At 41.8% G+C, this 15,520-nt stretch overlaps 2 protein-coding genes across 2 annotated transcripts in view; one reads left to right on the top strand and one right to left on the bottom strand.

Moving 5' to 3' along the window:
• LOC145409363 (lachesin-like) overlaps positions 1–2,050 on the top strand; it is a 172,918-nt gene extending 170,868 nt beyond the window's left edge. Inside the window, exon 6 of the mRNA XM_080279832.1 lies at positions 1,944–2,050. Coding sequence (XP_080135958.1) covers positions 1,944–2,050 — 107 coding nt within the window. The remainder of the gene's footprint in view (positions 1–1,943) is intronic.
• A 770-nt stretch (positions 2,051–2,820) lies between these two features.
• The window catches only part of LOC145409362 (lachesin-like), a 191,723-nt gene continuing 179,023 nt past the window's right edge, over positions 2,821–15,520 (bottom strand). Inside the window, exon 6 of the mRNA XM_080279831.1 lies at positions 2,821–2,876. Coding sequence (XP_080135957.1) covers positions 2,821–2,876 — 56 coding nt within the window. The remainder of the gene's footprint in view (positions 2,877–15,520) is intronic.

Below are 15,520 nucleotides of genomic sequence, written 5' to 3'. Positions count from 1 at the left end.
AAGACTCTGATGACCCCTTCCCGTTCACAAAGTCTCTCTCAACCGGAAAAAATATATATGTAGACAGTACCAAGAAGAAGCCATCATAGTGCACCACTGCCACCCTACACTGTGGCAGCAGTATATAATGTCTGCCTTGCCCTGGGATTTTTACCCAAATCAAACTCGGCTTACTTCAGCTTTGCCTGATCTTCAGTGTTTCCAACATGTTTGCTGCAGCTTGACTCAAGTGTTCAAGTTGACCCTGCCCTGTGACACTGACCCTTGACCTGTTGTGATGCTGACTCTTGACCTGTTCTGACGCTAACCCTTGACCTGTTGTGGCACTGGCCCTTTACTTGCTGATTGACCTGTTAACACAGACCCTTGATCTGTTGTGACACTGACCCTTGACCTGTCGTGACACTGACCCTTTACATTTTGTGACACAGACCTTTGACCTGTTGTGACACTGACCCTTGACGTGTTGTGACATTGACCCTTGACCAGTTGTGGCACAGACCTTTGACCTGTTATGACACTGACCCTTGATCTTTGTAGCTGTGACCCTTAATCGTAGCTGCTTCCACAAGGTTTGGTTTAGATAGAACCAAAATTGTGTGTAAAGGTTGAACATCTGATCTTTTCCTGTGATCTGTTATCTCTGACCTAGTGTCGTCAAATTTCAGTCGCTTCATCCTTTCATGACTCAGCTCTTCCACTTAATTTGGTCCAGTTGGGATAAAGACTATGTGAGTTGACTTTACCTTTGACCTTTTTTGTTGATATTGCACCACCTATGACATATAATCTTTTTCGGCCAACTTTTAAGCCTCATTCTCACCGGAGAATTGTGTGTGTGTGTGTGTGTGTGTGTGTGTGTGTGTGTGTGTGTGTGTGTGTGTGTGTGTGTGTGTGTGTGTGTGTGTGTGTGTGAAAATGCAAAATAATGGATTACTGTATACTATTTTAGAAAGAGGTTGCCCTAGAAAAGAATTTGGAGAAATCGGCTGCTTAGCTGACCATTTTCAGAGTTATGGTGTTTTGTTTTAGCTACTTTAGGGATGATTTGGGTACAGTTGAAAATCAAAGACCAAGGTTAGGTGGTTATTAAACCATAAAACCACTGTATTTGTCAGTAAGGAAGGATTTCGTTAGAGCTAACGGGCGTGACGGTGTTATCCCTAGAAGAGTGTTTACCAAGACTCTGACAGGTATCATTCCAAATGAGATCCACATCAGTGTCAAATCTACTCAGAGGAGGAGTGATATCGAAAATTAATCTTTAACAGTGGTGGCAAGTTCATATTTAAGAGAGATGTCTTTCGTGTTAGAGTTGGGTGTAAGGAGTATTGTAATGATAGTGTGTCAGAATCAGTTTGTCATCAGTACAAACGACAGAGTGAAAAGATATGCAAGGATATGAAACGATGTACTATTGTATTATGATCTACTTTAACTCTTTAAGTGTGTGCCATGTTTGGTTTTCGAACGCCAGACTCAAGATATATGCAAATCAGGAAAAGAAAACGCTGTCAGAAAATTACGGTAAGGAGATGTGCAATATTGGGGGAACTGTGAAAAGAGACTTGTGCAAGTGAATGCGAGAGATAGTGTTAAAGAAGCTGATTTGTGTGGGGGGGGGGGAAGGGGGGCGTGGCAGGTGGAGGTGGAGGATAGTAACATTATAACGAGTCCCTGGTGTTGGGGATAAACAACATTGCTCCCGTAATCCCTGCAAGCCTAAGAGGCACGAAGGGGAGGATGGCAGTGATTAGGGATCCCCCGCCATCTGTTTTTAATCCCTGGCAAGATTCAGAGACCCTCAGATCTCGGCTCCGTACCTACTGGCTCAGACAAAATCTGCTTGTCTGTCTATCTGACTGTCTTTGTCAGATCCATTAATCCTGGATGGGGTGTCCATGAGCATATTACCTCTATATTACCCCGTCCTCTACCATCAGGATGCCTTCCAACTCACACCACCGCTGCATATACAGTATACCTCACTGCCAGTCCCACAGTCTCATCCTTGGCTTCCCCCTTCCAGTCCATCTCATTCACATGCTAGGCAGTCTCTTAGTCTCTCCACATGGCCACACCACATCAGGATATATCGTACTTCAAACAGTTTTCAACATACCCCCATCAACATCACAACGCTCCTGAACTTCCTCATTTGTGTGTCAGTCTCTTCAAGTAACTCCGCATGGTCCTTTCCAGTAGCTTATTTCAACTCCTCTCATTCTCGACTTGAATCCACGAAAAATTTCCTGATCATCATATAAATGTTTGCTCATTTTACCGTGCATGCTGTTTATCAGCTGTCTCTCTTTATCTCATTTTTCTCGGATTTTTCGATAATATCTCATTCTTTCCTTAAGTGGGAAAGGAAGGTCGAGACGATTGAGAAAGAGAGAGAGAGAGAGAGAGAGAGAGAGAGAGAGAGAGAGAGAGAGATCAGTGTTGATTGATGTCAGTGAGCAATGTGACAGTGGTTCAGTGGCTGCATTAGGTGTAAGTGATGCGTGGTGGTAGTGGTGGTGGGTCTGGTAGTGGTTGTGGCAGTGATGAGTGGTGTTAGTTGGTAAGAGGTGTGGTTAAGTATTGATTAGTAGTTGAAGGTAATGGTGAGAGGTTAGAAGTGATGTCTACTCGTAGTGGTAGTGGTAATGATTGGTGGTAACAGTACATGAGGTGTGAGTAGTACTGTTAGGTGGTAGTGTGTGTGTGTGTGTGTGTGTGTTATTGGTGGTATTGGCTGGTGATTAAGGGAAAGGCTGGGTATTGGTCAGTGGTATGTGTAAGGTTTACGGGTCGAGCCAGATAGATTGCCAGACCTCAAGTCTTGTGTTGCTTCTTTGTAGGGTTTAAGTCCTTCAGGTGCTCGTCACAGCCTGTCAAGTGAACGCTGAAATAATTCCAGTGTTTAACCATTTCATATACTTCTTACTTCAAGGTTACTACCGGTATTACAATCATGCAGTAAGGCTTTGTATCGTGCTAAATATTACTCTTCTCATTTTCTAAGTGTACTGTATTAGCAGCTGTGCCTGGTTGTGTGGGTTGAAACTTACTGACTCACCTTGGCACTGGAGGTACAGTGCATTGTACTGCATTGGAAGAGTTGGTGTGTTCCTGAAGGACAAAGCATGCTGATATGTTGCCATCATGTGTGCAGCAAAAGTTAGTATATTATCGGAGACACAGTCGTTGGGATATTTATGTATATTGTATTACGTTGAAAGATTTAGTGGGTTCTTGAAAGACAAAGCTTGCTGACTTTTAACCATCATGTTTTCAGCAAAAATTAATAAATTATCGGACACGGACTTCTGTGGCTAATTTATTTGTATATTAGACAATTCTGAACGTGCTTCCTTGCTTTACAGTAGTTCCCAGGCCTAGTCCACATCTTGGAGAGTTGTCAGTGAATATGTTGTGGTGGACGTTTGTGAAGAAGCAAATGACTCATTCTTTGATACAGTTCTGTTTATCTTGGTCCAGTAATTTGACATATTGATGACTTGGGATATACACTGATGAATGACAGTGGTGGTACTAGTGTGGTGTGGGTGAGATTGGGTGCAGTCTGATTTTGTAACACCAAGCGTCCATGTTTCACAACCACATGAATATTGACTGAGAGGCCAAGTGACAGCAGACGGTGGGGGGGGGGGGAGGATAAGTGCCTGAAAACACGGGAGAGCGATGAGGTAGAGGAAATAGACGCTGCTCATAATGAATGAAGAGAGTGAAATTATGATTAATGAAGGTGAAGGCTGGTTATGGTGAATGATGCGATGCTGTTATGAGGGAAGGGTCTGACTGTGGCGATGATATGTGTGATAATAATGACGATGTGTGTCCCGTGTAGAGACTTCGTTAATGGGACCCAGCAGTGTGTGAATCTACCACAGCCATGATTATTGTTCGCAGGGTACATATTGTGATAGGTTAATATAGCTAAGTATACCGTGGATATAAGACTATATTAATTGTGATTTATCGTTTATATGCAGTAGACACGCAGCATTCGTTTAGTAATACACCCAGTCACCCTGGTCATTCCTATTCACCACTAATACAAGGGTTAACCAGTACTCTCATTCTTTCATGTGCACAACTTGCCTTCTGAAGCTGTCTTCCTTAGTGTGCCTTTCCCATTGCCAGTGACCTCCAGTCAGTTAAAGGCATAATGTCCAGGAATCTCGATGTGTCTGGACCAGATTGACTTTTTCTTTCGTTTTCATTGAGAGGGACAAATTTTGCATGCTTTTAATCTTTGGTTCTTTCTTTATTTCCGCTTAAAAATCCATGACCCATGTCATGGTCAGTTGGGATACTACCTCCAGGTAGACACGAGACGAAAATATTAATTGGTGCAGCCGTCAAAAGGGGGGGGGGGGAAGCCTTTCTCTAGGGCTCTGGTGGATATGAATAAGAGCGTAGTCTTCAGACTCATAGGGATCTATTAAACTGATGTCTTAGGCTTTGCAACTTCCAACATAGTGCTGTTTTGTGTTATCTTGATTATCAAAACTTACCAACAACAGTTGGTGGTAGGTGGTGGCGACCATCATCCACACACTTGACGTAGTGCTGCCTTCTTCTTCCTTAGCCTTTATCATTCTTTTTCTGTGCCTGCCATCCTCTCTTCCCATTTTCCCCATCTTTCCTGTCACTTCCTATTGTTCTTCTTTCCATTACAGGTGGCTTTACATTGAGTGACAAACCAAATGGTTTCCTGTAAGCCAAGAAACCATATACAACGCTGGGTGGTAACCAAATAACCAACCCATACGTGCTCCCTACGTGTCAGCAAGTGGGTTGGTGGAGGGTTAGTGCCCCTCCCCGTAAAACAAATAACTCAAAGTCAAATGGCCACCCCTTACGGGATTATGGCGTCTGGCAAAAGATAGATAGACAAAGTCAGTGTTTACACTCAGATCACAGGGTGGCATTTATGTATACCAAATACTTCACCCATGTTTCATAATGTTCAGTGCTGTAAGTGGAGCAGTGTTTGTATTTTTGTTTATTTATTTATTTATTTATTTATGACTACATACACTTTGATGGTATAAGTTGTGTTGGTGGGGTGCCAGCTGCCTCCTGACCCTCACTACACCTCACTCCTACCTCCACCACCATCTCTCACACCACCACTCCTTGTCTCCCTCTGGTCTTGCTGCTCAGGGGCCCCAAACGTCCCTCCTCGTCTTCGTACTGAAGGTGTTAACTTGTTCAGTATGATATTGTCTTTACCATTTAATCTTTCTATCGCCAGACGATTTTGTTTAGCAGAGGAAAGAATCGTATAGAACTGAAAGAGAGGGGAAAAAAAAGTCCTCATTAACTCGTTCACGACGAGGGATCCTTTTCATGTAAAAGAAATCGTTCGATGGAAGCAAGAATAAAAAAAAAAAAAAAAAAAAAAAAAAAACATGGCCTCGGCCTACAGGGAATTACGAAAGCTGTATATAAACCTTTCAGTCCGGAAAATCTCTCCTAAGCTGAATAAAACTCTCTGGAGACAGCAGATATAGTGTGAGACGTGGCGTAGTGTCTTGGTGTGTGGTCAGATGTCGCTTGTGGTGTGAGGTAGAGTGTGCTTTGAGGAAAAGACGTCGTCATATACAGTGCTTTAATCATTAACCTCGTCCCCCTTCTCTCCCCTCCACAACACCCCCACCACCACCACTTCCACCACCACCCTCTGCTGTGCTTTGATTACATCCCTTCACTGACTCAGTGATGTGCACTGCCCGCTTCCGCAGTACACAAGTTAACATTGTATCACTAGTCTCTGATAAGATTAATATAATTGCCTGGAGGAAGCAAGACATTTTATAAAATTGATAAGCAAGACATTCTTTATAATTAATGTCGTTTGCTGGTAAAAATAGCATTCCGTTCTCTATATGTTCACCGAGCCTAGTTTTACACCCAGATTCAGAGCACCGTAAATCCAAAGGCGTTATATCCAATGAGCCATCGTGACTCCTAAATTAGCAGTGTTCTTTAACTACTAGCTTTATCCAACCATGTAACTACAAAAGAACTTTCCTAAACTGCCACAATATTCTAAAGTAAGCATTGGTAAAATACAAAAATCCATCGTAAAGAAAAAGATCAATGCCTTATCCAAGTAAAGCCTTTTTGGTATTAGTCAAAACATATTATCATGCCGAAAGCTACCAGCGATGGAAGAGAGTTTGAGTCATAACAATGGTATGTATTCCACGCTGGTCGCATAACATTTAACAGCAACCAGTATTTCATTCATATTTTAATGAGTTGTATTCATGCAGGCATCAGAGACTTCGAAGTACTTCTCTCGGGTCTTTTTTATTCCCCATACTGTTGCTTCATATTCTCATTTAACAGGCTTCAACGTGGCACATAATTTTCTTACATTCACGAGCAGAATATTTTGTTTACGAGTGGCCATAACATCTCACTAGCAAAGTAGCGAGTTAGCCGAGAGTCCCGTTTTTACCTAATCCGTAGGTTTGGCACACCACTCGTCGCTCAGTCTGATAACGTCGCAATAGGCCGTTCTCCCTCCTTTTGTATTTATGATTAACCAGCGGTCAGTAGGTGGGTGGCTTTAGAAATTTCATATTAGTGTGCAGGAGAGTCGGGACAGGAACTCTACAATTCAGGGTGCGGCTATCACTCACGTCCCAGTGAAACTGATACATTAAACATAGTCTATTTACAACTGTACATAGTCTATTTACAACTGTAGCAGAAGCTATCAGAACTGCTATCACTTTCATAGTCACTAGAATAATGTCCATATTGAGTGCATTCCTGTATAACCCTGACAGTGTAGCAGGCTTACCCAAAGCAGCTGCCAAAGTCTTCAGTCATGATGCAGTGCCAGCGTACGACAAAGCTTTGATGTATTATGGAGAAGCAGAGCTCGGAACTTTAAATATGTTGAAATAGACCACTATTTGACAAAAATAAAATAATGTAAAGTTGGAAAAATTTTAACTCAGTGGAGCCATCTAAAATCTCTTCTGGTTAGAGAATTTCCAAGATAAGTATATTTATATGGACAACTATGCTGGCAAAAACAATCCTGTAAGGATGATTTCAGAGACCACCTGCACCGTGTGCATAAACATTTGTTATATATTGCTAGTAAGTGCTGCTTGGCGTGAGCGAGTGATTTCAGCACAAATCCGGGAGGAATCAGTTGTATGTACGGTATACAAAACGCCTGAAAATCTCATCATAATATCTGCTTATAGACCTGCGCCAAAAGACTCAGACCCCCAGAATGCTGCCAGTCGTTGAATAGAATCTGCTAGCAGCTAGACCAATGAACAGATGAGCTGGAACACCGAATTTGAAGAGTATCATAAGGCTTCATTATTTATCTTTACGTTTATGAAATATTCTTTTCATTTCTTTTTATGCCAAATAACCAGATTAGCCAAGTTCTGTATTTTGTCCAGTGCTAGCAAGTAATGTAATGCATTTTGAGAAAATTTAACTGATATTTATTTTTTTTCATAGTCCAGTGACAGTGACTTGATGCAATACTGAATTAGTTATTATAAATTTGAGATGTGTTACAAACACACTAGAGAAACAACTTTGCATGTTTTTTTTTAATTATTATTTTCATTGAGCATCGGAAAATATTAAATACAACTTTGGAAATAATGTAAAAAAGTTCATATAAAGACGTTTTATGAAAGCCAACACATTTCCTATCTAGCTGGTACTAGTCAGTGACTCGTAAGCCTAATATATTTCTCATACCCGTGTAAAATTCATATCTTTTTTTTTTTTTTATCAACATACTTTACTCCAGTTATATGAGGATAATATAAGTGAAGAAGACAAAATAGATCGCTAAGGAAAGTATTATAAAATAGTCTTATTCAACAAGAAATCCTGTTATCAACGTTTCCATGCCGTTACATGACCGATATTATCAACACTTCCATGCCGTGCCGTTACATGGTCGAATGGTAGGTGTGTATGTGCATGTATATACTGTATGTACGTACGGCATGCCTGTATAGCTCCCCGCCACGACCCTTCCCCACATCAGTCGGACCGGCTTCGTGATGGATGTGGATGTGGGGTGCTGTTCCCAGGGTCCCCCCCCCCCCGCCTCTCCTTCCCCCAGCCTCCCTCCTGCCCCTTTCCCTCACCTCGGAAATCCATTACTTCCAAAATATGGACTCTTAATTAACAACAAAAGGCCCGTCTGTTGGCTGTTTTTCAGTGAGCTTTTAATTACCTAACGAGCTTGGTGAAGGCCTTTGAGTGTGTGTGTGTGTGTGTGTGTGTGTGTGTGTGTGTCTTACTATCATTATCACCAATGTTATCGTAATCACACTATCATCACCTTTATCACTCACTGTTTTCATGCCGTACGAATATTATATTATTATTATTATTGAAAAAAAATTTATTGTTAAGAATATTGTAGATGTTTTTATTTCATCATCATCATCATCATCATCATCATTAGCAGCAGCAGCAGCAGCAGCAGCAGCATCGATACAGCCTCGAACATCCACATATTAACCCACATATTAACCCAGTAGACCAAGATAGCTCAAAATGAATTTGTCTTAGTTTTCTGTCCTCTTTAGTTTTTCTTTCTCTGATAGAGACAAAGTTTGTCACGATTACATAAAAAAATGCTTTTGTAAATTTTAGCACTAAGTTACAAATGCCTGATACGACAGAATGGCATTACATAACGTATAGACACAGTATCCACTTTCGGTAGGAATCCAGAGCATAGAAAGCAAAGCCATCAAAGAGAAAGCCAGTGAATTAAAAAACGGACGACTACAGGTTGTACAACAGGAAGGAATACATACGTATAACATGTAGTAACCAGCGGCAAAAAGGACTGGAAGAGGTTACAGTCTCCTGGAGGCGACCGCAGCACAACAACAGCAGGAGGCAATTCTGCCCCAGACAAGGAGACGGTCACACCCAAATCTTAGAATATAGAAAACACTGAAACCCGGAATATATCAGCAGCGACAAGTACTGGACCACATTCAAGCCTGCGACGCAAGTAGAAGAAGTGTATCGTACAAACATGTCTGAATAGAACTTCATTGTGCCAGAAGTACTGTGTAACGAGATGATGATAAAATACAAGAATATGGTCACAAGAGATTTTCACATATTTTCTATTTAATACACTGGTGTTACAATTTAGACTGCCCTCCGGCTTCATTCTTTCTCTCCCGTCACTCGATTTTTTGTCATGCACAGCAGTCTATTCCGGTGTAAACTCGGAATACCTCCTTCCAGTTCTCTAAAAATAATATTAAAAACTCCCTTGAGTATGCAGTATTATGATATTTTCCGCATATTTTTAATGTGTAAGCGTCTGCTATATTGTTCTCTTAAGGTTTGACTGCGGTTTTATATTCCTTATGGTTGGTTTTGGAAGGAGGTGAAAAGGGTGCGAAAGGGAGAGTCTGGGAAAGAAGAACGAGTAAAAGCAGAGGATGGAAGGATGTTAATTGAGATGGATGCAGTAAGGATGAGATGGGCAGAATATTTTGAAAGATTGTTTAACGTAGAGGAGGAAAGGGTGGCTGAGATTGTGGCGGATGGAAGGGTGCAAGGAATAAATGTGTTGGGAGAGTTGAATGATTCTTTGATCTCGAAGGAGGAAGTGGAGAAGGCAGTAAAGGAGATGAAAACAGGGAAAGCTGCAGGTATGGATGGGTGTGCTGTGGAATGCCTGAAGGGTGGTGGAGTGACTATTGTTGACTGGTTAGTAAGATTGTTGAATGTGTGCTTTGTGAAAGGTATGGTGCCAATTGATTAGGCAAGTGCTTGTGTGGTCCCGTTGTATAAAGGCAAGGGTGATAAGTATGGATGTACTAGCTTTAGGAGTATAAGTCTGTTGAGTGTTGTAGGTAAGGTTTATGGTAGTGTTAATTATGAGAGTTAGAGAGGATACAGGGGGAGTGATTGTGTGATGAGCAGTGTGGCTTTAGGAGAGGGAGGGGATGTGTGGATCAGGTGTTTGCTGTGAGACAAGTATGTGAAAAGTATTTAGCGAAAGGCAAGGATGTGTTTTGGGCATTCATGGATTTAGAGAAAGCGTATGATAGAATTGATAGGGAGGCTTTGTGGACTGTTTTAAGATTGTATGGACTTGATGGTAAGTTACTAAAAGGGGTGAAAATTTTTTATGTAAATAGTCTAGCGTATGTAAGAGTGGGAAATGCTGTGAGTGATTGGTTTCCCGTGAGAGTGGGGCTCCGACAGGGGTGTGTGATGTCGCCTTGGTTGTTTATATGTTCATGGATGGTGTTGTAAGGGAGGTGAATGCGAGAGTTTTAGGTGGAGGTCTGAGTCTGGTGAATGTTGATGGTGGAGAGTGGAATCTGAAGCAGCTGCTGTTTGCAGATGATACTGCACTGGAGGCTGATTCAGAGGAGAGATTGAGACAGTTGGTAGAGGAATTTGGAAGGGTGTGTGAAAGGAGGAAATTGAAAGTAAATGAGAATAAGAGTAAAGTGATGAAGTGTACGAGGTTGGTAGGTGGTAGAGGGATGAATATAGTTTTGAATGGTGAGTTGCTTGAGCAGGTAGAGTGTTTTCAGTATCTAGGGTCACATGTTGCTGTGGATGGAAGAATAGATGTAGAAGTGAAGTTTAGAATAAATGAAGTAGGAAAGGTGCAGGAGGAATGAAAAAAGTGTTTAGATGTCGTTCGCTTAGAGTGGATGAAAAGAGAAGGCTGTATGAGGGTGTTGTGGTACCGACTGCGTTGTATGGGGCTGAAACATGGAATATGGGTGTAGCAGAGAGGAAAAATTTGAATGTAATGGAGATGAGGTGTCTGAGGAGTATGTGTGGAGTGACGCGTATGGATCGAGTGCAAAAATGATGAAGTGCGAAGAAGAACGGGAGTTGTTCGGGAGATGGCTGGTAGAGTTGAGCAGAGGGTGTTGCGATGGTTTGGGCATATGGAGAGAATGGATAATGAGCGATTGGTGAAAAAGATAACTAGATCTGATGTGAGAGATGTAAGGCTGAGAGGAAGACCACGAATAGGATGGATGGACAGTGTGAAGAGAGTGCTGGATGCGAGAGGGATGTCTGTTGAGAAAGGAAGAGTGGCTGTGCGTGACAGAAATAAATGGAGAGAAAGTGTGAATGAATAAGTGATGACGCAGCCCTGAGGGGATATTCTCCCGCATTTGGTCTGATCAGCTAGTCAGGTCAGGTGTGACTAAGGTGATGGGTCTGTTATGATGTGGCAGGGGTAAACCAGCTCTGCTGTCGGGCCCTGCTGCGGATGTCACTGATTGCATTGCGCAGTTGACCCTTGTGAGGTGTGGTGCGGTGAGGATCTGTCCGTTCTCCCCTTTGGGGCTAAGATGCGAATGAATGTGTTTGAATGGATGAGTAAATGGGGAGTGTGTCGTCTTGTCTCGGCTACCTCCCTTTCCTTGGGGGAAGCAGCCTAGGTATATAGACAGATAGATGGTTGGTACATGTGAAAACTTTCCCTCGCCAAACTTCCAAATAGTTTTGCCATCTGGAGTTCCTATAAACGTTATCATTGTGGAAGAATTTGATGTATTGAGTGGACATTGGGAGACACCGACCGGTATTTGCTACCAAATATCGTGTGAAAAAATATATAATAAGATCTGAAGAGTTTCTCTTTGTGCACCTTGTATCAGAAACGGTGGTCAGTGTCCTCACTGTACACGTGTATGTTCAAGTGTGACTGATGCAGAGATGATGCATGACTGACTCAGGTGTGACTAAAACAGGTATGACTGGCATAACTGCAAAGGTGTAACGGACACAGGTATGATTGGTATGCCCGGTAGGTGTGACTGACAGGTATATCTGGTATAACTGACACAGGTGTGACGGACAGTTGAATGACTGACTCGAAAGACACAGGTGTACTGACACAAATATGACTGGTATGATTGACCCACATTCGACTGACGTGTCTGATGGACATGACTGACGCAAGCGCGACTTACACGTGTAACATTGTGATTGACACAGGTATGACTAACACGGCTGTGACTGAGGCGCACGAGCAATACCTGATAAGCAGTAATATAGGGGAACCCAAAGGCTCAGTCTACGAAGTTGTTCTAAAATTTAGCCAAATGAGGGTAAATGTTTGTGGAGATCAACATCAAGCATGCATATGTAATCGAAATATGAATTCAGTACCTAATGAGTTTAGTTTTATATTATTCTTTTCAGTTCGATTATTATTTTTTATTCATTCACATTATAATATCAGTCGTTTGGGTACATTGCCACTCTTATTTTTTTCGTTTCCACCTGACGATTCTGTTCAACTTAGGAATGGTGTATCGAACAGGTGTTAATGGAGATCACTGGTATCCCACTGAGTGTGAAAGACGCTTCCCAATTGAACCATGGCAGATAAATCCTTTCACTATCATTCTTCTAATCTAAATATAATCATCCTGGATGTGCCATAATAAAGTCGAAATAATGACAGGATATTATAAGGGGTAAATGCTTAGCCGTTTCTCTATGACGTATTTTGCAGTAGGTTTTGTTAGTTCTCACACCAGACGATTTGGTTCAATTTCATAGACTGCAGACTGTGTGTGTGTGTGTGTGTGTGTGTGTGTGTGTGTGTGTGTGTGTGTGTGTACTTGCGTGCGTGCGTGTTGATTTTAAAAACCTCTTTGAAGTGATAAAGGTTTCACGTCGAAGTAGCACTATGTGGACTAACTCACACAGTTTGAATGTATGAGACGGGCAGATAGCCTGAGGTTGTTTGTCACGTAAACGCAGCCAGGGACGTCGGGTGGTGTCCAAAGTTCTAACTGATCTGGGCTACGGTAGCCTTGCCTCAGGCTCTCCAGTGCTCCAGGACCCAGGTGTGTATAGTAAGAGTTGGTTGTTGTCCTTTTTCATCACGTCAGACATTTTCCTCTCGTAAATCACATATGTATACAACTTAGGTTGAAAGGTCTAAAACTGTCTCAGGGGGTTGTGGACGCATTTAATAAACAACAACGAAGTGCTTTGGTTGTGTTTATAGCATAAAAGAAATCGAATCTTCAAATCTTGCTTAATCTAATTTAGCTGAAATTATGCCTAGCTTTCCTAACGTACAGTACGTTGTAAAGCTGGGTTACGTTACTATGCGAATTTCCAGTTTTGGGTGCAGTAAAAACCTGCATAATGCGTTATAGCATTTACCGGTGTTTGGCCCTGGCATGTACGGTACATCAATCTGCATGTGAATATATGGCACCAGGATACTGGTAGGGTAAAGCCCATGCCAGAAAGATTCAAAGAAGAATTGACGATCGTTCGCCTATAGTAACTATAAGATTTTGCAGGAAGGACAAGGAAAGGGGAGTGCTGTCTTGCCATGTCTTGATCTTCCTGTACAAACAAATCTTAGTTATGACAGGAAATTAATCATAGATCTCCTAGTGAATGACAGCCGTGGGAGACAGATGATCCAGGATTATGTTGAGATGGAGGACTGAGAGTAGGTGGATGGAAGTGGGTTGGTGTGCGAGGACTGAATAAGGAGGGCCACACAGGCGATGGTGTCCAAGGTTAACACTGGTATAATGGAAGGCAGACAGGGAAAGGTGGGTGCAGACAGACATCATCACAGCTGCGGTAACGTGATGGATTTTGCACATTAAGCAGTAATATGCGTATTGTTAACTGTCCATGTGAACATAGCACGTTGTTGTCGTCATATCTTATCTCAATCGATCAGTCATAGAACATCACGAAAAATAGTCTTATATATATATATATATATATATATATATATATATATATATATATATATATATATATATATATATATATATATATATATATATATATATATATATATATTTAGTTGCAGATGCACCTCTCGGCGTGCGGTGGCATAGGCAGGCGTGTGCTAATGAGGCATGTATCATCTCACCCCCATCAAATTCTCATTCATATCAGAAATAGGATGTCATGTGCATCTGCCTGCAGGTATTGGGCCCGTATTTACGAAGAAAGAAAAGACCATTTTCATGTTGTTAATTACACACATGCCTGTGAAGTGAAAGTGGGTGTTATTATGTTTTGATTGGTGCGCACGTGTGCTTGTTTGTATGTTTCCCTATGAGTAACTTAACTCACACAGTTTTAATTCGATTTTAGCCAGACTTGCAGGAAGGACTGAGGGTTAACCGAGCAGCTGACCCATTCTTACTGAGAACAATAGGTTAATTGCCCAGAACACAAGCTTAGGTAAGTGTTTGACCTACCACGGTCAACTTCAACAGTATCTGATATAGAATAAAGTTGTGGAAGGGTTGGAGACAAGGCAAGAACGAAGTGATTCGATTGTGAGAACCAACAGTCAAGGTCACAGGATCAAAGTTCGACCCGTGTGTCTCTGGGTGAACAAAATAAGTACGGTAAAACAGTTTGATCTAATTTGGGCGAAATTCTGGTGAAAGTGTTGAGGATTAGCCAAGGGGAGAGGAGCTGACCTGCCGTTTTTCGCAGGTGTAGTGATATCAGCGAATTGAAGTGATTATTGTAGATTTTACCAATCAAAATATCACACACACTTTTGCTTTGCGAGTGCGGGTGCACTGATATTAGTGGATTGTTTTTTTTTTTTTTTTTTTTTTTAATGCAAGGAAGAAGGAACCAAAGGCAAGAAGCCCGCAGTGATTGTTACCGCCGGGAATAAATAAAAACAAGGTAATAAAAGGAAGCCAGATTCCAGATCCGTTCATTTCGAGATGCCTGGGCATGCTGTCTCTAAAAGCCTGAAGGTCATAGGCAGTAAGATATACAGGCATGTGATGACAGTTCCAGAGGTGACCTGTTGCATACTTGAAGGACTGGGAGTAACGATTAACTCCTGCATTAGATTTGGACAGAAAAGGGATGAGAGTTTGCAGCTAGGCGGGTGTTACGCATCTGCTGTAGTGGCGGAAGATGCATGCAGACAGTTCAAAGGAGCAGTGACCACTGAAGTAGCGATAGAAAAAGAGATAAAGATGCAACACTGCGGCGAAGAGACGGAGGTTGAAGGGCGCCAGTAAGAGGAAGAGAGATAATGAGACGAATAACCTTTGACTCCACCATGTCGAGAAGAGCTGTATGTGGGGAGCCTCCCCACACATGAGAGTTGTACTCTACATAGGCAAAAAAAAAAAATGTATAAGTCAACAAGTGTGCAGTGGGAAAGAAGGCACGGAGATGGCTAAGCACACATAATCTTTTAGAAGCAGATTTTTACAAGAAAGGTAATATAATCTTTTCAAAATGAATCCTGAGAGAATGAAATCCCAAGTATATTCAAAGATGATACAGGACTGAGTTGGAGATTGTTAAAAATTAGACGACACTCTTGTGGTAGATTTTGGTGTGTCCAAAGATGTAAGAGCTGAGCTCTTGATGCATTAAAAAGAACAAGATTACTACTACCCCAGTCAGAGGTAAGAGCTAAGTCAGATATTAAGTGTGCCATAGCCTCATTCCTTGTTTTTTT

The sequence above is a fragment of the Coenobita brevimanus genome, chromosome 80 (genome assembly GCF_032717465.1).
Source record: "Coenobita brevimanus isolate Jiangsu-jjx chromosome 80, ASM3271746v2, whole genome shotgun sequence".
NCBI classification, from domain to species: Eukaryota; Metazoa; Arthropoda; class Malacostraca; order Decapoda; family Coenobitidae; genus Coenobita; species Coenobita brevimanus.
The sequence above is the reverse complement of the archived record's forward strand: the minus strand, read 5'-3'. Positions and strand labels throughout refer to the sequence as shown.